Source organism: Lampetra planeri, chromosome 35, assembly GCF_965212315.1.
Source record: "Lampetra planeri chromosome 35, kcLamPlan1.2.h2, whole genome shotgun sequence".
NCBI classification, from domain to species: Eukaryota; Metazoa; Chordata; class Hyperoartia; order Petromyzontiformes; family Petromyzontidae; genus Lampetra; species Lampetra planeri.
The window spans coordinates 5263367-5279026 of record NC_136141.1 but is presented as its reverse complement, the minus strand read 5'-3'; the positions used below and the strand labels follow the sequence as shown (position 1 = coordinate 5279026).

The window sequence follows — 15660 nt, the reverse complement described above, 5'->3', positions numbered from 1 at the left end:
CGGGCGCTTGCGTTGCGCCCGAAACGTCGTGATTTAATTTATTTTATACCTACGTGACTTTATTTATAAATGTATTCGTTCGGCAACCAGAATCCAATGCAGCTCAGCGAGCGCTGGGCGGACACGGTCGGATCTTGCAGTCCCCGTGACAAATAATTTTGTACACGCTGCAGCTTGGTAAATGTGGCTTTTTTTGTGCCAGACATTTGTCACGATGGTTTCCCAGCAGGTGCGAGAGAGAGCAGCATGAGCCGACCTTGGCCAGCATGAGGCCGTCTCACCACACCGGTGCCACATGCCGCCGAGAAGTCAATAAATGCAGCCCCCTGTTTTCTGTTTCTTCTCGACTCCCGCCTCAATGTGCTGCGCTTTGAGCCGAAGGACGCCTGTTCCCTTAGGATGGCCGCTTCAAAGGAGCGGGGCGAGGTGCCCTAACAGCAGTTTGCGGTGCGTTGTAGGTCATTTTTGTAATTTGCCAAATTTGGATGATGCTAGCAAGCAACGCCGTATTCTTCTCAGTGCCGTGAGGGGATCCTTGACATCCACTCTGAAGCATGAGGCGCATGTTTTACGGCGAATACACCCACGGTATTAATCAGGACAGCCGACCAGATTGTAAGTGGACCTCGACAGCAAGCGGTGAACGCACTGCCCTCTGGACCACATCACTGCTCAGCCAGACCGCTTATTACAGGTGCATTATATCAATATTACGTCTATGTATTTCTTTTTTTTCTAGAAGGCAACCAATTAGGGTGCACAGCAAAGTGGCGTGTGGCAGACGATTAGATTTTGGAGGTCCCCGTGGAGAGCTTGAGATACCATCCGGCTTGAAGAAAAGATTGCAATCGACCGGCAAATTCTCTCGGCCGATTATGGCGTTAAGAGTTAAAAACGTGCACTCGTCATTGGCCATCAGAAGAGCCAAGAATCCTCGAAATATAATTTTGCTCCAATTACATTTTTGAGCGAAATACAACCGCATCTTCACTGGAGATGCGGTGACCGACGGCGACAGACGAGATGCAGACAGATGGCTCGTAGGAGCGGGCGTGGTGCGCTGGGAAGAATTTATACCGAATTTTAAGATTCTAGCCAAGAGGTTGCATTGTGGGGGGGGGGGGGTGTGGCGTAGGACGAATTGGAGAGATCGCAGTCAGTCGAGAGGGCAGCAGCAGCAGCGTCGCGGATGCGGAGGAAATTACCAATCGATAGACATTGGGGGCGGGGGGGGGGTAAACTGGTGGTGTCGGATCGTGTTCTTTAACAATATATCTGTACAATGACACCCTGCCATCGTGTTCTTTAACAATATATCTGTACAATGACACCCTGCCATATTTGCACTTTGTTACCCTATTTGCATTTTTGTAATTTTATATTGCATATTATAGATATTGTATATATTTTTTTAAATTCAATTATTACATTAGTTAGACTTTGTACCTTTAGTATAGTTAGACTTGTACACCACTTATTTAAGATTCCTATATGTTGAATGTATGCACCTTCCTGCCAAAGTAAATTCCTTGTCTGTGCGAACTTTCATGGCGAATAAAACCCTTTCCGATTCAATGGAGCGTAGCCGAATGGTGGATGCCGTGGTCGTCGTGGGCAGCCGGACGCACGTGCGCACACACACTCACTCGAGGCTCCACACGCGTCGCTCTCTCGGGTTTATTGATGCCGCCACCGCCATGGTTCGCCTACAAAAATACAAACTCTCCCCCGGGGGGGGGGGTGGTAGGTGGGGAAAGGAGGAGGAGGGGGGGGGTTAAGTGCTCGAGTCGCAGGCATCGTGTGGGGTAGCCGCAGCGTCGTTCGCGCTCCCCAGAGCCAAGCGGCGCGTCCACGTGAGGACGCCGCAGCGTCGCTCCGGCCGCCCGCCGCTCCGGCCCCCACGGGGAACAGTCACACCGATCTCAACCCGAGACGTCACGTGCCCGATACGATTGCTAAACGACGACCCCGCTAGCGATCACTTCGTGTTGTGGAGAGCCGTGCGGCACCGTGCGTGGTTTTGCCGGCAACTAGGACCCCCTGTCCGAGGGAGGTCCTCGCCGATAGAACATCTTGCCTGTTAACCAGCATTGGTTTCGGCAAGCCTGCCTGATAAGACTCTGCTGATGAGACATCGAATATCAAAGCCGTTCCAGGTTAGCTTGTGTAACCAATGCTGATGAAATTATGCACTCCCAGTAGGCCGTTTAGCCGATGGGATGTTTTTTTTTATGTGCAAGGGCAGATATCGATTAGAAGTTGTCGTCTACTTAATGTCAATTAGAACGAGCACCAACGTGGAAAGTGTTCAGCAATCATCAGGCGCAATATCGCTTGCATCGTCTTGGGTTTGGAATCGAGAAGAGTCTAGTTCGGTGGACGTGGAAACCGGACCGTGATGGGGCACGCAAGGAGTGGGAGTTGGAGGAACCCTGCAGTCGAGCAGGTGAGCGAGAGGACACCTAGCCTGGCACAGGTACCTCACGGCTCTGAGACGGGCGAGTGGGGAGGGAGGCGAGGATGACAGATTGTGCAGCATTAATTCATTCGTGAATGAGTCGCACCAGAAACACCTTGCAGAACTCACCCTCCCCATCTCCCTCCCCCAACTCACATCCTCATTTTACATTCTTTTGGTCTCAGGGCACAAGGAAAAAAAACAATATCAACATCGTAATCATCATCGTCACATAAACAATCTCATCACTGGGTACCTCTCCGCTCCCCCGGGGTGGGAGATTACTACTCCCATGTTCGCACGGTTTCCACATGCTCCCCCAAACACTCCCAATTTACATTGCTCCCATTTGTTCTCTTCTGCTACCCCACGTGACCCGTGGCCGCGGAGGAACCCAAGGCCGTGAACCTGACCCGAGGGCAGCCGCGGATGAGTGGGAACGGGGACAGCCAAGTAGGCGGTGCACACCCCTACAGCACGTGCACACAGCAGGACTGCCCTGACTTTTTAGGAACTATCCCCTCGCACACAGAGGGGTTTCTCCAGGGTCTTGGGGCCTTTTCCTCCAATACGCAAAACTCGCCACCAGCGGCACACTCGTTCTCAAGGGAGGGGGGGGGGAGTTGGCGAAACGTTTTAGGGCAAGGGCCCACTTGATAAAGTGTCGCGAGACTGCCCTGCGCTAAACAACGATAGGGGCAAACTAAACCATTACAGCTGCTGCCGCTTCCCTGGGAACGTGGGCCTCACGGAACGGGGGGCGGCCTCCAGCGGTAACCCAGCGGTGGCGACCCAGCGGCCGCCACAATTACTGCTGCGGGCGCGCACGCGTTAACCGTAATACCACCCCGCGCCGGCTGCTTCACTCGCCACCAGTGGACGCGAGAGATCCCTTGGAGGTCGTTCGCGAGAGCGGGGGGGGGAGGGTCTCCCTCCCCCATTGTGTGCCACCGGCGTCGCCATCAAAATTTTTTCCCAAATTCTAAAAAAAGTGACACCGCAAATTTCGTCAAGTGGGATGCCACACACGCAGTGGACTAATGCACCTCCAGCTTCACTCTTGCGCCAAATGGAGACTCTCCTACCCCCGGTCTCTTCGAGTTCTCACCTGGTTAAAACAAAATAAACTTGAGTACTTGGACGTATATACATCTATGAGATTATATATATATAAAAATGCAGTACACAGACAGTACACGTGTACCGTTAGCTTAACACTTGCGGCGGCGTCCTATCCGCTAGTGTGAATACATTCGCGCAAATTATCTTAGCGATCGTTATACTGGAATTATGACACGGACTTAAACATTATTTGCGTAAATACCTTCGCAGACCGTTTACTGCTACCTATTACAGTAACACCACGATAATATTGTTTATATTGTAAAAAGGTAAAATTAAAAAAAGGTGGTTACGTTGCTAATTGTGGACTACCATCGTCATCACGTTCAGCAGCTTCAACCCCTGTAGAGATGCGTGGGGGGGGGGGGCTTTAGGATGACGAGTCACATCGTCAATGTGTGCTCCATCATCATCCCATCCCCGTGACCTCCATCACCATCATCGTCCTTCACCACCACCATCATCTTGCAGAAACCATCGAGGATAAATGCCAGCATTGATGGCTCTATTCAAAGTACAGTCAGAGCAAACGTTACCCAAACTCCACACGGGACCTTCCTGCTCCAACTTCCACGTCAATGAAGGTGCCGCCACCTCTGCTGACGTGAGACAAGGGGTTTGAGGCATCCTTGAAGGAGGGCGTGCAAGTACACGTGTGTGTGTGTGGTTTAAGTGCTCTATATACGTGTATATATACAAGGCCACACACATGCCTGCTTGCTCATGTGTTCCACCCTGACTGCGAGAAATTTAAAAACTAAATCAAATACGATCATATTTGCTGGTACAAGTATCTCATTCGCTTGTCTGGTCCACTAAAGCTATTGAAGGGTTCTTACTCCCTCCGAGACATCTCACTCGTCTATCCCGCTCACTCACACCCAACCACGTTCTCTCTCTCTCTCGTCGTTCGCACAGGCACACCCACGCAATCACTCACCCAATCAAATTAATTTTAAACCGCCCACATACTTTATCCAGCAACCCAACCACTCGCACACTCGGTACCCCCCCCTCGCTAACCACATTCCACCACTCGCTCACTCCATCAAGCCACACATCAACGGTGACCACGACCCTCTTCCCCCACCACTGCCGCTCTCAGAAACATTGCGGTTAGAGAGGGGGTGTGGGGACCCCGAGCATGTGGAAAGGGGGGGGGAGGTCGGTCTATGGACCCTTCCTGCTGCCCCCCCCTTCCACCACCAAAGGCCCCCAGGCGAGATGTACGCGGCGCAACGAGCAAGCGTCGTTTCACACCCGCACGCGGCTCCAACCTCGCAGAGACGTGACCAGTGGGGGGGGAAGGGGGAAGGCTCACTGGGGGCTCCGTGAAAGGGCCCTGTTGGCAACGACGTAGCTATCGTCACCCGTGGGTGGGTGGACATCGCCCCCCCACGCACACTCCGTATCGCCCTGCCGGGCTTCCACACGCACGTACGGCACCACCGGCACCACGTCTCGTAGTCGCAGTCCCACGCTGCATTTTCGGTTTCCGGACCGCTCCGATCGATGCCGCAAGTGGCAGCGGAGCAGCGGTGGCACGAGCCACGAAGGGACAGCGAGAGCGGGCATCGCGGGGAAGGGGCCGCTGGGCGTGCCCGCCTACAAATCCACTGCGCCGCCACCGATGGCGTCGTTGCCATCGCCGCCGCAGCCACCGCCGCCGTCGCCGGGCGTGTCAGCAGATGACGGGCACGCCGTCGGGGTTGAGCACCATGCCGGTGGTGGGGTCGTAGGAGCCGGCCAGGTAGTAGAGGTCCTCGCTGTTCTGGTAGCGCTTGGTGAGCACCATCTGGGCGTACTGCTCGTGCGCCACCACGAGGCAGCGGTGCGAGATGGTCTGAACGTCGTTCTCGTCCAGGTGCGACGACTGGTACAAGGCTTGCTGCTCCACACCACACACAACGACAAAGACAAAGACCCCCCCTCCATTTAGCCCATGCCACACACGCACGCACGCGGATACACGTGCCTTGGTGACTGCAGGAGTGCAGTGCCCCCCGTAGTTGTGGCGCGCGCCCCCTACCTTGCCGTCGCGGTGTCGTGTGCCCAGCTTGGTCTCCTCGGGGTGGTAGAACCACTTGACGCGCACCACCATGTGGCTGCCCCACGACTCCCACAGGCTCTGGATGCGGCCTATGTAGGGCAGGTTGGGCCTCCCGGCCGACAGGAAGACCGCGCTGTCGCCCACGCGAATCGTCTCCTTGCCGCGCACCACCGCCTTGTAGAACAGCTTGCGTGCCTTGCCCTTGAGCCCACGCCGCTGGGGGAAGCACGGAGATACACCTCCAATTAGCACGGTTGGCTACGTACGGTGCGAAACAAGTTCAACATGCATACAGACGCACACGTGAGTGACGCATGCGCCATGCACGACGATACGCAACGAAGCACGCGGCGTGGACGGTGGCGCCGCGAGACCGCCAACACCGGCGCTCACCTGGGTCGGCTTCCCGGACCACTTCCACAGTTGGCGTGCAGGCAGGAAGGCCGAGATCTTGGGCCGGTTCTCCACGGATGGCAGCCGCTGGCGCTTCACCAGTTCCTTGGTGGTAGGGAGGTGCACTCCCTCGCGCCGACGGCCCCGGGCCCGGCCGCCCCCCCGATCACCAGAGCCGCCACCACCACCACCATCACCAGTGCCACTACTGCCACCACCACCACCGCCGCCCCCTCCAGAGCCACCACTGCCACCGCCACCAGGACCGCCGGCGCCACCAGCACCACCAGCACCACTGCCAGAGCCACTGCTGCCGGTGCCACCGCCACCGTCGCCACCAATGGAGCCACCACCACCACTACCGGCTCCACTGCCACCACCATCGGCACCCCCACCATTGCCACCACTGGAGCCCCCGCCACCACCACCACCACTACCCCCACCACCGCCTACGCCTTTGCCACCACCACCAGCCGAAACCTTGGCCAGTGTTTGGGCCCGTACTGGTGCCGAAGCTTGGACCTCGGCTGCCTGTGCCACCTGGGGAAGAGTGGGAGGGCTGGGCTGGACATTGCCACCTTCTTTCACCTCCTCCATTTCCTCAACCTCCTCCGCTTCCTCCACCTCCTCGCCGGAGCTGTAGGAAGAGTCCTCCTCGGATGACGACGAGGTGGCAGTGGAGCGAGACGAGTCGCCGGCAGATGAGGTCGATGACGACGACGACGACGTTGACGACGACGTTGACGACGACGAGGAGCTGGAGGAGGAGGAGTGCGAGCAGCGCTTGGCTCCGGGCTTGTGTTTGCGAGCGGACGTCGCGCCCGCCTGGCTTGCGCCCGAATCAGACTCGGAGCTGCTGCTCAGCTCACTTTCCTCCGTCCTCGAGATTTCCTTCCAGTCCTCCGCCTTCCGACCACTCTTTGGGCAAACACCACTGCCGCCACCAGCGCCACTGCCGCCAGCGCCGCCACCAGCGCCACTGCCCCCAGCGCCGCCAGCACCACTGCCGGCATCACCAGGCCTCGGAGCCCTCGCGGTGGTGGCGGTGGTAGCGGCGGCAGCAGCGGGGACGGAGGTGGCAACAACATTATCCCTGCCGGCAGTGGCGGTGGGAACAGTGACCATCGGCTGTGGCTTTTGCGCAGGCGAGGCTTTCCTGATTGGGCCAAGGCGTGGGCGTCCTCCGCTAGCGCCGGACGAGGTGGACGGCGCCGCTAGCCGCACGCCGCCGGCAAACCGCTGCGCACCTCCATCGCTGCCGACCGCCACTGCCGTCGTCGTCATCATCATCATCATGGCCTTGGTCTTCTTGCTCTTGGGCGACGTGACGCCCTCGTGGTCCAACTTCACCAGCGGCTCCTCGTCTGTGCCCCGCCGGGCACGTCGGCAAGCACCGGGACGCCCTACGGCGGAGCTGGCACCGCCGCCTTCGGCACGACCGCTCCCGCCGCGGCCGCCGCGAATTCCGCCGCCGCCGCCAAGGTACACCGAGAAGGCGCCGGCGGTGAGACTCTCGAAGGTGTCCACGGAGAGCGAAGCCCCGAACAAGGACGTGGGCGAGAGGGGGGCCCGGCTGGGAGGGCCGGCGGGTCGGAGCGGTGGGCCCCGCCGACGGTCGGGGTCCGCGCGGGGCCGGGGGACAGCAGCGCGGGCCCCATGGGCCCCTGCGGGGGGCGGCCGCTTCTCCCGAGGCTCCGAGCCAGTCGGCGCGTCGTCAGGCGGCGAGTCGGTGGGCCTCGCGTCGCCACTCCCAGCCACTCCGCCCTCTGGGGATGAGAATCGGCACGGGCATCATTTCTGTGATGAGTGACGCCTCGTTTGCAGACACAGCCCACGTTCGTTATTTTGCCTTTTGGTCAGGTTTCTTACTCACATGGGTGGATGTGTTAGGATCACTGCAATAATAAGACCGACATTAGTTTGAGCAAACTGAGAGACGATATACCTTCGTGGGCTACTGCAAGTTGGCTCATATTTTGTTTCTATGGAAAGCCAACTGGAGTCAACTCAAGCTGGCGCTCGGTCGCATTTGTGGGATTTTAGTTTTTCCATCCTGGAGGGAGCCGCTGTGCTTCTTCTAAGAGAGCATGATCAGAAGCTTTGCCACAATCCTGCGGAATCCACCGCCCTGCCGATGAAATCACATGGAATCTATTTCAGCCTCAAATATAAATATGAAATACTCACCCGCTGTCACCTTGCCAGGAGGCCGTCCACGACCTTTCACCTTGCTGGGTGGCGGCTCCCCGGGGGGCCCCACTGTGGGGACCAGAATGGGGGCAGGGGTTGGGGTGGGGGCAGTGGCGGGCGGGGAGGAAGGCTCCACACTGGCGCGACCTTTGCCCCTGCGCTGGGGACCGTGCTGATTGGCCGGCTGGCAGATTGCCGGACCGCCCCCTTCCCTTGTGTCACCGGACGGCTTGCGTGGGCGGCGTACGACGGCGGTTGGGACGAGTAGTGCTGGCGAGGCCTCGGCACCTGCGCGGGGATTCGGAGGGGGAGGTGGGGATGGGGGGGGGCAGGTGGGATACATGTGCTGGCGTTCGTATCATTACAGTCAAAACCAGGGACAAAAATCAGAACCAAAACCGGCGAGAAATTCCAGCTACCATACATCCCGATTTGGCCAGGTCCCTACGTTTTAGTGTCTCTCCGAAGCTTTTATCAAAGCTGAGTTTATCACCGTTTTGCAATGCTCTTGCCTTGTGCCAGATCTCATAAACATGGTAAGAGGGCAGAGCTAATCAAGCAGAGGGCGGTGCTAGTGGCAGAGTGGGTGTGGCTGTATGAAAGTAGGCTGCGAAGACGGGGCATGGCTTACCAGCTCACAATGTGTCCCGAAGCGTGTCAGTCGTACTCACACTGGATGGTGTAGTCGGGCGGAAGGAGGCGGATGTGCGAGATCGGAATCTTCCCCGTGTCGCCATCGTCAAACTCGACCGTCACGAAGGCGCGTTCCTCCTCCTCCTCATCGTCCTCCTCGTCGCTGCTCGAGCCATCTGCCAAGCGCCAAAACGACGGCACGTCAATTAAACAAAACACGCTTGCGAACGGAATCGGCGAGGCTAGCACCGGGTCCTCTTGCTCTTGCGAATCGTATTCCACAGCCGAACGTGTCGGACAGGAGGTTTCGCTGCAGTCACTCATTTATCTTTTCCCCCCATGATGTGATCCCAATTGGGCGATCGGCATCGCGTCATCACGATACTAAGAATCCACCCGGAAGTCTCGCAGATCTGTGAGATCCTTCACACTTCTGACCTCTGGTAGGCACAGGAGGGGCAGCATTGTCCCGACCGCCTCACTACGGACGGCTCGGTTTGGTCGCACGACTGCCAAATCGACGTCCGTAATTAAACTAAAGCTCAAAACCAAATTGAATGGGATGGTTTGGTTTGTAGCAAGCTTTGGCTGCCAGGCCCGTCGACTCGCTCCGCTGGAGAACCCAGGTAACCACAGGTGGCCGCCGCTTGGACTCGAACCCAGCGGTGGTCCCGTCGCAGACAAAACTCGGTCACTTCCCACATCCACTCTGGATCTCACGCACGTCGTCACGCTCGTCCCACCCTTTGCTCACCCCTGGTGACGGTGCCCGGGTAGAGGCACCGGTGCTGCTGGCTCCAGTAGGCACAGACGCGCGTGTCGGGTGGGAGACAGCGCGAGGAGGGCGGCTTCACATCCACGATCTAAACACGGGACATGGGGACACCGAGACACGGGGACAGAGTGGACGCAGGAACAGGAGATGTAGGGAGAGGGGGAAACGGGGAAGCAATCATCGCCGCCCCACCACATCATGTGGCACGTGTCCCAGCATCACTGTAGCTGTATATCACGGTGAGCATAGCGGTGTTGCGGTACTACTCACCGCCTCCTGTAGGAGCTGCTCGAGTGAGTAGATCCTCGGGCGGTTCCCACGCTCCCCCTCGATCACCACACCGTACCTGCGGCAACACGCGCGCACAGCGGGTGCTAAGTTGCGGTGGCACTTGTGGTGCTGCTGGCGGTGTCGGCGATGGTGGTATTATCATCAGGAGTTTCTGGCGGTGCTGGCGGTTGCTTTTGTGATGCTGGAGGTCACGGCCCTTGCGCCGGTTGCGCCAAGCGTTTGGTGGCGGTGCCCATGTTTGTGGTGGCACCGCGGCTGCATGGGTGCGGGCGGTGCGGGCGGTGCGGGCGCGTACACATCGGGCGGGTGCAGGATCTGCACGTGCCCCGCGTAGAGAAGCTTGTCGGGCTTGGGGATGAGGACGCGCAGGCCCTCCGACAGCTCGTCCTTGTCCAGCACGCACGAGCGCGGCGCTGGCGCTGACACGGGGCAAGCGTGGGACGAGGGGGGGGTCAGAGGGTGGACCACGGTCAGAGGGCACAAATGAGGGTTACAGAGAGTGCTCCCAACCACACGTGCGCGAGTTCGCCAGGCGACTGGAGATGACTGGAGATATCTGCTGGGGGGACGGAGGCCGTAAATGGAACGTGGCTGCAAGCAGCAGCATCATCTGTGTGGCTACTCTGAGCCAGGGCAGGTGCCCGAGGCTCATTGCGATCACAGCGATGCCAATCGAACATTCGACGTCCCTCGGCTACAGCTCAGCGGTCTTGCCCCTCTCTGCTACAGCTCCTCTACGCAAAACCAGTATCCCCGAATTAACGTCACACAGATACGTGCGGCTTCACACAAATCCTGCTTACAGACTGTGCCCGTCCCCCACCCCCGCCCCAGCCTTGTGAAACAAAGGCCTGGTCCGCAGGCGGGCGGGCAGACGAGTGGAACCCCCCCCATCCCTCCCCCTCATGTTACCTGGCGTGGGGCTGGGCTCGGGGACCCTGCCCCCCTCCCCCTCGGAGAATGAGCTGTTCTGGGAGAAATCCACGTCCGCCTGGAAGCTGCTGAGCAGGCGGCTCACAGGCCGCGGGCGAGCCTAGGGGAGCCAGCGAGACACAAGATCAAGATCCCCCGCGTAGACCGCACACGCTGTTGGGGCAAGTGCTGTAGGGCGGCACGACCTACAGCATACGCTGCAATATGACGTGTCATTCGAAAGCTTACGTGAACCCCCGTGTGCATGTGCCCGTTAGCGTGCCGTGCTACGAACCCGGCGACCAGAGTTCGATTCTTGCCCACGGCCACCAACATCGGTAGCAAATAAGTGCACCAGTTCTGGGCATCTCCAAAGTCAACTCCGTTTTAAATGAGTACCTGGTGCAGTGTGTAAACAGCAGCACTGAGGACACAAAGGTGGCCAGGCATGATGTTGGCCACAGACCCCTTTATATGCCGGCTTTAACGGGTGCTCGATAACGGAATTTGCCCCAACAGTTTGTTCAAGGCTGTACGGGGGGTGGGGGTGATCGGTGGTGTTGTTATGCGTTGCTCACTCGTCCTATCGGGCCCTGTAGGCTCCGACTTCGACTGCGGCCTGGACTGCTCGCCGACGACACGGCAATCGGGCCCTTCACCAACACCCCGTAGCCGTCCGCCACTTTCGCCTTATTTCTCTGCGACAAGGAATCGGACGGAAAGAACGGTCGCAAATTAACAGCGACGCGAGCGACAACACGCAAACTCAAGCACGGCTGCCGGATGGCGCAAACGCTCGTGGAAAGTGCTCGGGGAGCAGCCGCCAATTTAAAACGGAGCGAGCGTCAACGCCGCCGCTCTGCACAGGAAGCGCAAGCGAGAAGACACGGGAGTGGCAGCCGGCAGTTGAGACAAATACGGACGACGCAGCAGTGCAGTGCCGACGGTGCACGCGCGGCAAGCCAAGTGACGTAGAAGGGTCCTGTCTGGAACGCGCTTATCCCAGCTCATCGTGCTGGAGACTCCCCTGGTCCACGAACAAAACGCGACGACCATTTATGTATGGCACTTAAGAGACCCGGCCACATGCAGACGCTCTATGGCCCCTCCCCCCACCCCGTGCTATACGATCGTTGTTGTTCCATGGCTGGGCACCCCGGTGCAGCGTTCACAAACCACAGCAGTGCCGCCGTCGCGCTCCCCCCTACCTTGTTGCCGTCCCTCTCCGGCTGACTGCAGCTCCCGCCGTGACCGCCGCCACCGCCACCACCACTTTTGCATGGCCGCCCCTTCCTCACACCGGCGCCACCAGTGCCGGGTCCCGTGCCCAGCGGCAGCGACTGCGAGCGACCCAGCGGGGGACGTCCGGGCCTCCCGGCCGAACTTCTCGGCGGGCTCACAAATACGGACCCGTCGTCGTCGTCCTCATCCTCCTCCCGATCCTTGTCGCCATCGCGACCCACGTTCTTCACGGCCGCGCTCCCCCGGGCGCAGACCCTGCCGGCGCCGTTGAGATGGGGGCGGCCCGGGAGCTTGGCTCGGGCCGGAGCGGCCTTCCAGGGCACAGCGCGGCTCGGCACTCCCCCGACGGGCCGCGCCGTGCCGAGGCCGCCCGGCACGGCGGCGGTCCCCGTGACGGCGCCCCCTCCCCGGCCACGCGGAGGGCCACCCACCCCCACGTAGGCCCTGCTTGTCGCAGCAGGAGACGACCGCTTCATCCGGAAGTCTGTGGCGAGATCGAAGCCTGCAGAAGATCAGAATCTTTATTTAGACTGGAGGAATCTCTTATTCAGAGAATGGAGGAATCGAACAGAGGCAAGGGGTGGGGAGGCAGTGCCGAGTCTTGGGGTGGGCAGCGGGAGACCAACTCGTGTGGCGGTGGCACCCGCAGTGTCGCGGCTGTGGAGGGGTGCACTTACCAAGCAGCACCATGGTCCTCCTCTTGAGTTTGGCGGGCGCTGCGTGCCGGGCTGCCAGAACGTGTGGGCCCGGCCCTCGGGGGGCAGATCTCGGGGGGCGAGGGCGGGAGCCGGCGCCCCCGGAGAACGGAGAGAGCAGAGTCAACCCTGGCGGTGCTGCCAGCCGGAACGGCGCCCCCCGCCTGCCTGGCACCAGCCTGCTGCTGCTGCCGCCGCCGCCAACATTCTCATCGTCGTCATCGTCGTCGTCATCGCCGTCATTCACGTGGTCCTCATCCTCGAAGGTCCAGCCTGGGGAGGGGATCAGAAATGCACACACGTACACGTCGACAAACGGATGCGTGCATCCGTACGCGTGCACACATCGGGCATACAGCGGTGCACAGGGCACCAGTGGGTGCACAGGCCCGTGGACAGACACAAGTGTACATCAGGTACAGGCACATGTGTGTCCATGACAGACAGGCATACAGACTAGCACACATGGACACACAGGTGCGACTTTAAGCCCAGACACGGGCAGCTAACGTCTCGCCGGCCACCATGGACGAAGATTCGTCATGTCATGGCCCACTCCCCTCAGGTTTCATCGCTTGACTCCAGAATAGATTGACGTTGTGGTGGGTGCAGGGGCCACATAAGCAGATTACAGGCAGCTCATCGATTTTCTACACACGGACGGACGCCTCGAGTTCCGAGTGCAGGGATCGCTGCATGCCGAGTATCGGCATCATCCGCAGAGCCACTGCCGATTCATCCCCAAAAACCTTCGTGTCAAGGGTCACATTTACGTGTTCCACGTTGCGTTAACATCACGGAGCACTTCACCCAACAAGTCTACAACAACGCAAAACACGTACACATTGTATCATTGTTCTCTTCTATGGTCGAGGAGGAGTGGGGGAGGGGGGGGCAGCCCAGGACCGGTTCACATATTGCTCGCCACCGACATTAATTATGTCTGGGAATTGAACTTGGGCGGTTGGGTTCGTCCACAGCTACACGCCCCCCCCACCCCACATCATTTTAACGCCACCGTTAATTAACGAAGAGACGCCGTTCAAAACCAATCGATCAGCAAAACGAGGCGAGGGGTTAAACCTACACTGTGCAGCTCACGCCGACCTCACAGCCACGCACCAGCCAAGCGTCACAGGGGTCAGAGGTCAGTAGGTCATAGCGCACAGCTGGGGAAGGAGGGGGCAGGGCTGGGGAGAGGGCAGTTAGCGAAGCGGTTAGAGCCATGGCTCCCCAAACTCCACTCCCTGCCGACACACCAAACCGCCGGTGCGGGCGGGGGGGATTCCTCTACCAGGATTGCTCCGATTGGCGGAACAAATCGCTTGATGGCAAAGCACACGTCAACTCATTCGTCCAAATCAATCGTTTGGTCAAGTATTTATCAAGTTGGCAGAATTAATCGTGTTGGCAGATAATGTTCTTTGGCTGCAAATCAATCGTTTGGCCAGAATAAAAAAACCGGCGCCACCGCTCGGCGTTCATCACCGCAGGCTGCGGCCATCGTTTGCGGCGTGAATCCAACTCGGCACGGCGACCGGTGGAATCTTCCTGGAGGAAGATGCGTGTTGTCGAGAGCGTTGGCGTGCATATATTGGCTCGCATTCTTTGGTGACATCTGCAGCACCGATGCCACTTTGTGGAGTGTAGGAGATTTGGATGAGTCACGTACGGACCCGGTTAGTGGAAGCAAGAGTGCATGCAAGCGTGTGCGCGTGGATGCGTGCATGTCACACATCTTTAGATGGTGCATACGTTTTAAGTGCACACGTAAATTTAAGTAGGCGTGAGGATGCGTGCATGTCACACATCTTTAGATGGTGCATGCGTTTTACGTGCACACGTAAATTTAAGTGTGCGTGTTTGTGCGCGCATGAACGTGCATCAGAGGGCATGCAAGCATGCACTGCACCACGCGTCCACAGCTCCCCACACAAACGCACCACACCCTACAGGCCACACGTCAATCGGGTGTCTAAACATCAACCCAGATCAACTCATCTGCTCATGGTTCGGCCTGTCGAGTGGATGGAGGGCATTGGGGTCCCTCCCCCCGTTATAGTGTGTGCAGGGAGGCGATTACAGAGCTTGTGATATTTAAACGGGTCTCATCGAGTTAAGAGATAAATGCATAATCAATTCCTGAATTGAATCGCCACAGGGGCGACTTGCTGCATGTCGAATCGTTTCCAGGCAGAAAACAGATTCGCCGATTAGAAAAAGCGATTCCCACACTGGCACTGCCAACTCGTTCGCTACTGCAGCGCGAAATCGCACGCTTGCGCGTTAGAGCAGACCGTGCGGGTGGGCGACGTGGACCAAAAATCGAGAAGCAACACAAAAATGAGACGAAGACAAAAAGCCATCCTCACATTTTAAACAAACGCCGAATCCCGACGAGTCATCCGATCACGCCCGGGGGAAGTGGGAGACCGCACGTCAATCAGCAGTCAGTCGACACAAGCAAGGGGGGGGGGGGGGCGGGGGGGGGGGGGGGGACGCGGCATCGCAGGACAGAGCGCGCCATGACTGCGACGGTGACCCGACCGCAAGGTCAGGGCAAGGTCGGTGCTGTGCAGCCACGTTTCAGGGAAAGGAGCTTTATTGCCATGCGAGGAAGCAGAAGGATGTTGCGTTCATTGGAGAGCGGTCGGTGACAGCGGAAGAAATTACTCGGTATCCGTGCACCCCCCCACCCCCGCCCCATATCGCTTACAAATGACGACGATCGAGGCGACCGATTTTTATTTTTCAAAAAAGCAAACGGGGGGGGGGAAATCGGCAGAAATCCTGGACACAGAACGGGGGAGGGGGTTGTGGGACGAGGCACATGGCATTGTGGGTAGGTTAAAAAAGGTAAAAAAAAATTACCTGATTGGCCAAGGAGAAATTTTAATCG

The 15660-nt window shown here is 58.5% G+C and overlaps 1 protein-coding gene across 5 annotated transcripts in view; it reads right to left on the bottom strand.

Annotated features, from left to right (window-relative positions):
• Nucleotides 1–1658: 1658 nt before the first annotated feature.
• LOC144730316 (uncharacterized) overlaps nucleotides 1659–15660 on the bottom strand; it is a 41150-nt gene continuing 27148 nt past the window's right edge. For all 5 annotated transcript variants that reach the window (XM_078611040.1, XM_078611038.1, XM_078611042.1 and 2 more), the window contains exons 18-29: nucleotides 12744–13034; nucleotides 12033–12568; nucleotides 11403–11522; nucleotides 10825–10945; nucleotides 10208–10331; nucleotides 9892–9967; nucleotides 9601–9709; nucleotides 8885–9022; nucleotides 8211–8501; nucleotides 6024–7789; nucleotides 5610–5846; nucleotides 1659–5468 (exon numbers count right to left, since the gene is read on the bottom strand). In XM_078611040.1, coding sequence (XP_078467166.1) covers nucleotides 5262–5468; nucleotides 5610–5846; nucleotides 6024–7789; nucleotides 8211–8501; nucleotides 8885–9022; nucleotides 9601–9709; nucleotides 9892–9967; nucleotides 10208–10331; nucleotides 10825–10945; nucleotides 11403–11522; nucleotides 12033–12568; nucleotides 12744–13034 — 4016 coding nt within the window. In that variant the 3' untranslated portion in view covers nucleotides 1659–5261. The remainder of the gene's footprint in view (nucleotides 5469–5609; nucleotides 5847–6023; nucleotides 7790–8210; nucleotides 8502–8884; nucleotides 9023–9600; nucleotides 9710–9891; nucleotides 9968–10207; nucleotides 10332–10824; nucleotides 10946–11402; nucleotides 11523–12032; nucleotides 12569–12743; nucleotides 13035–15660) is intronic.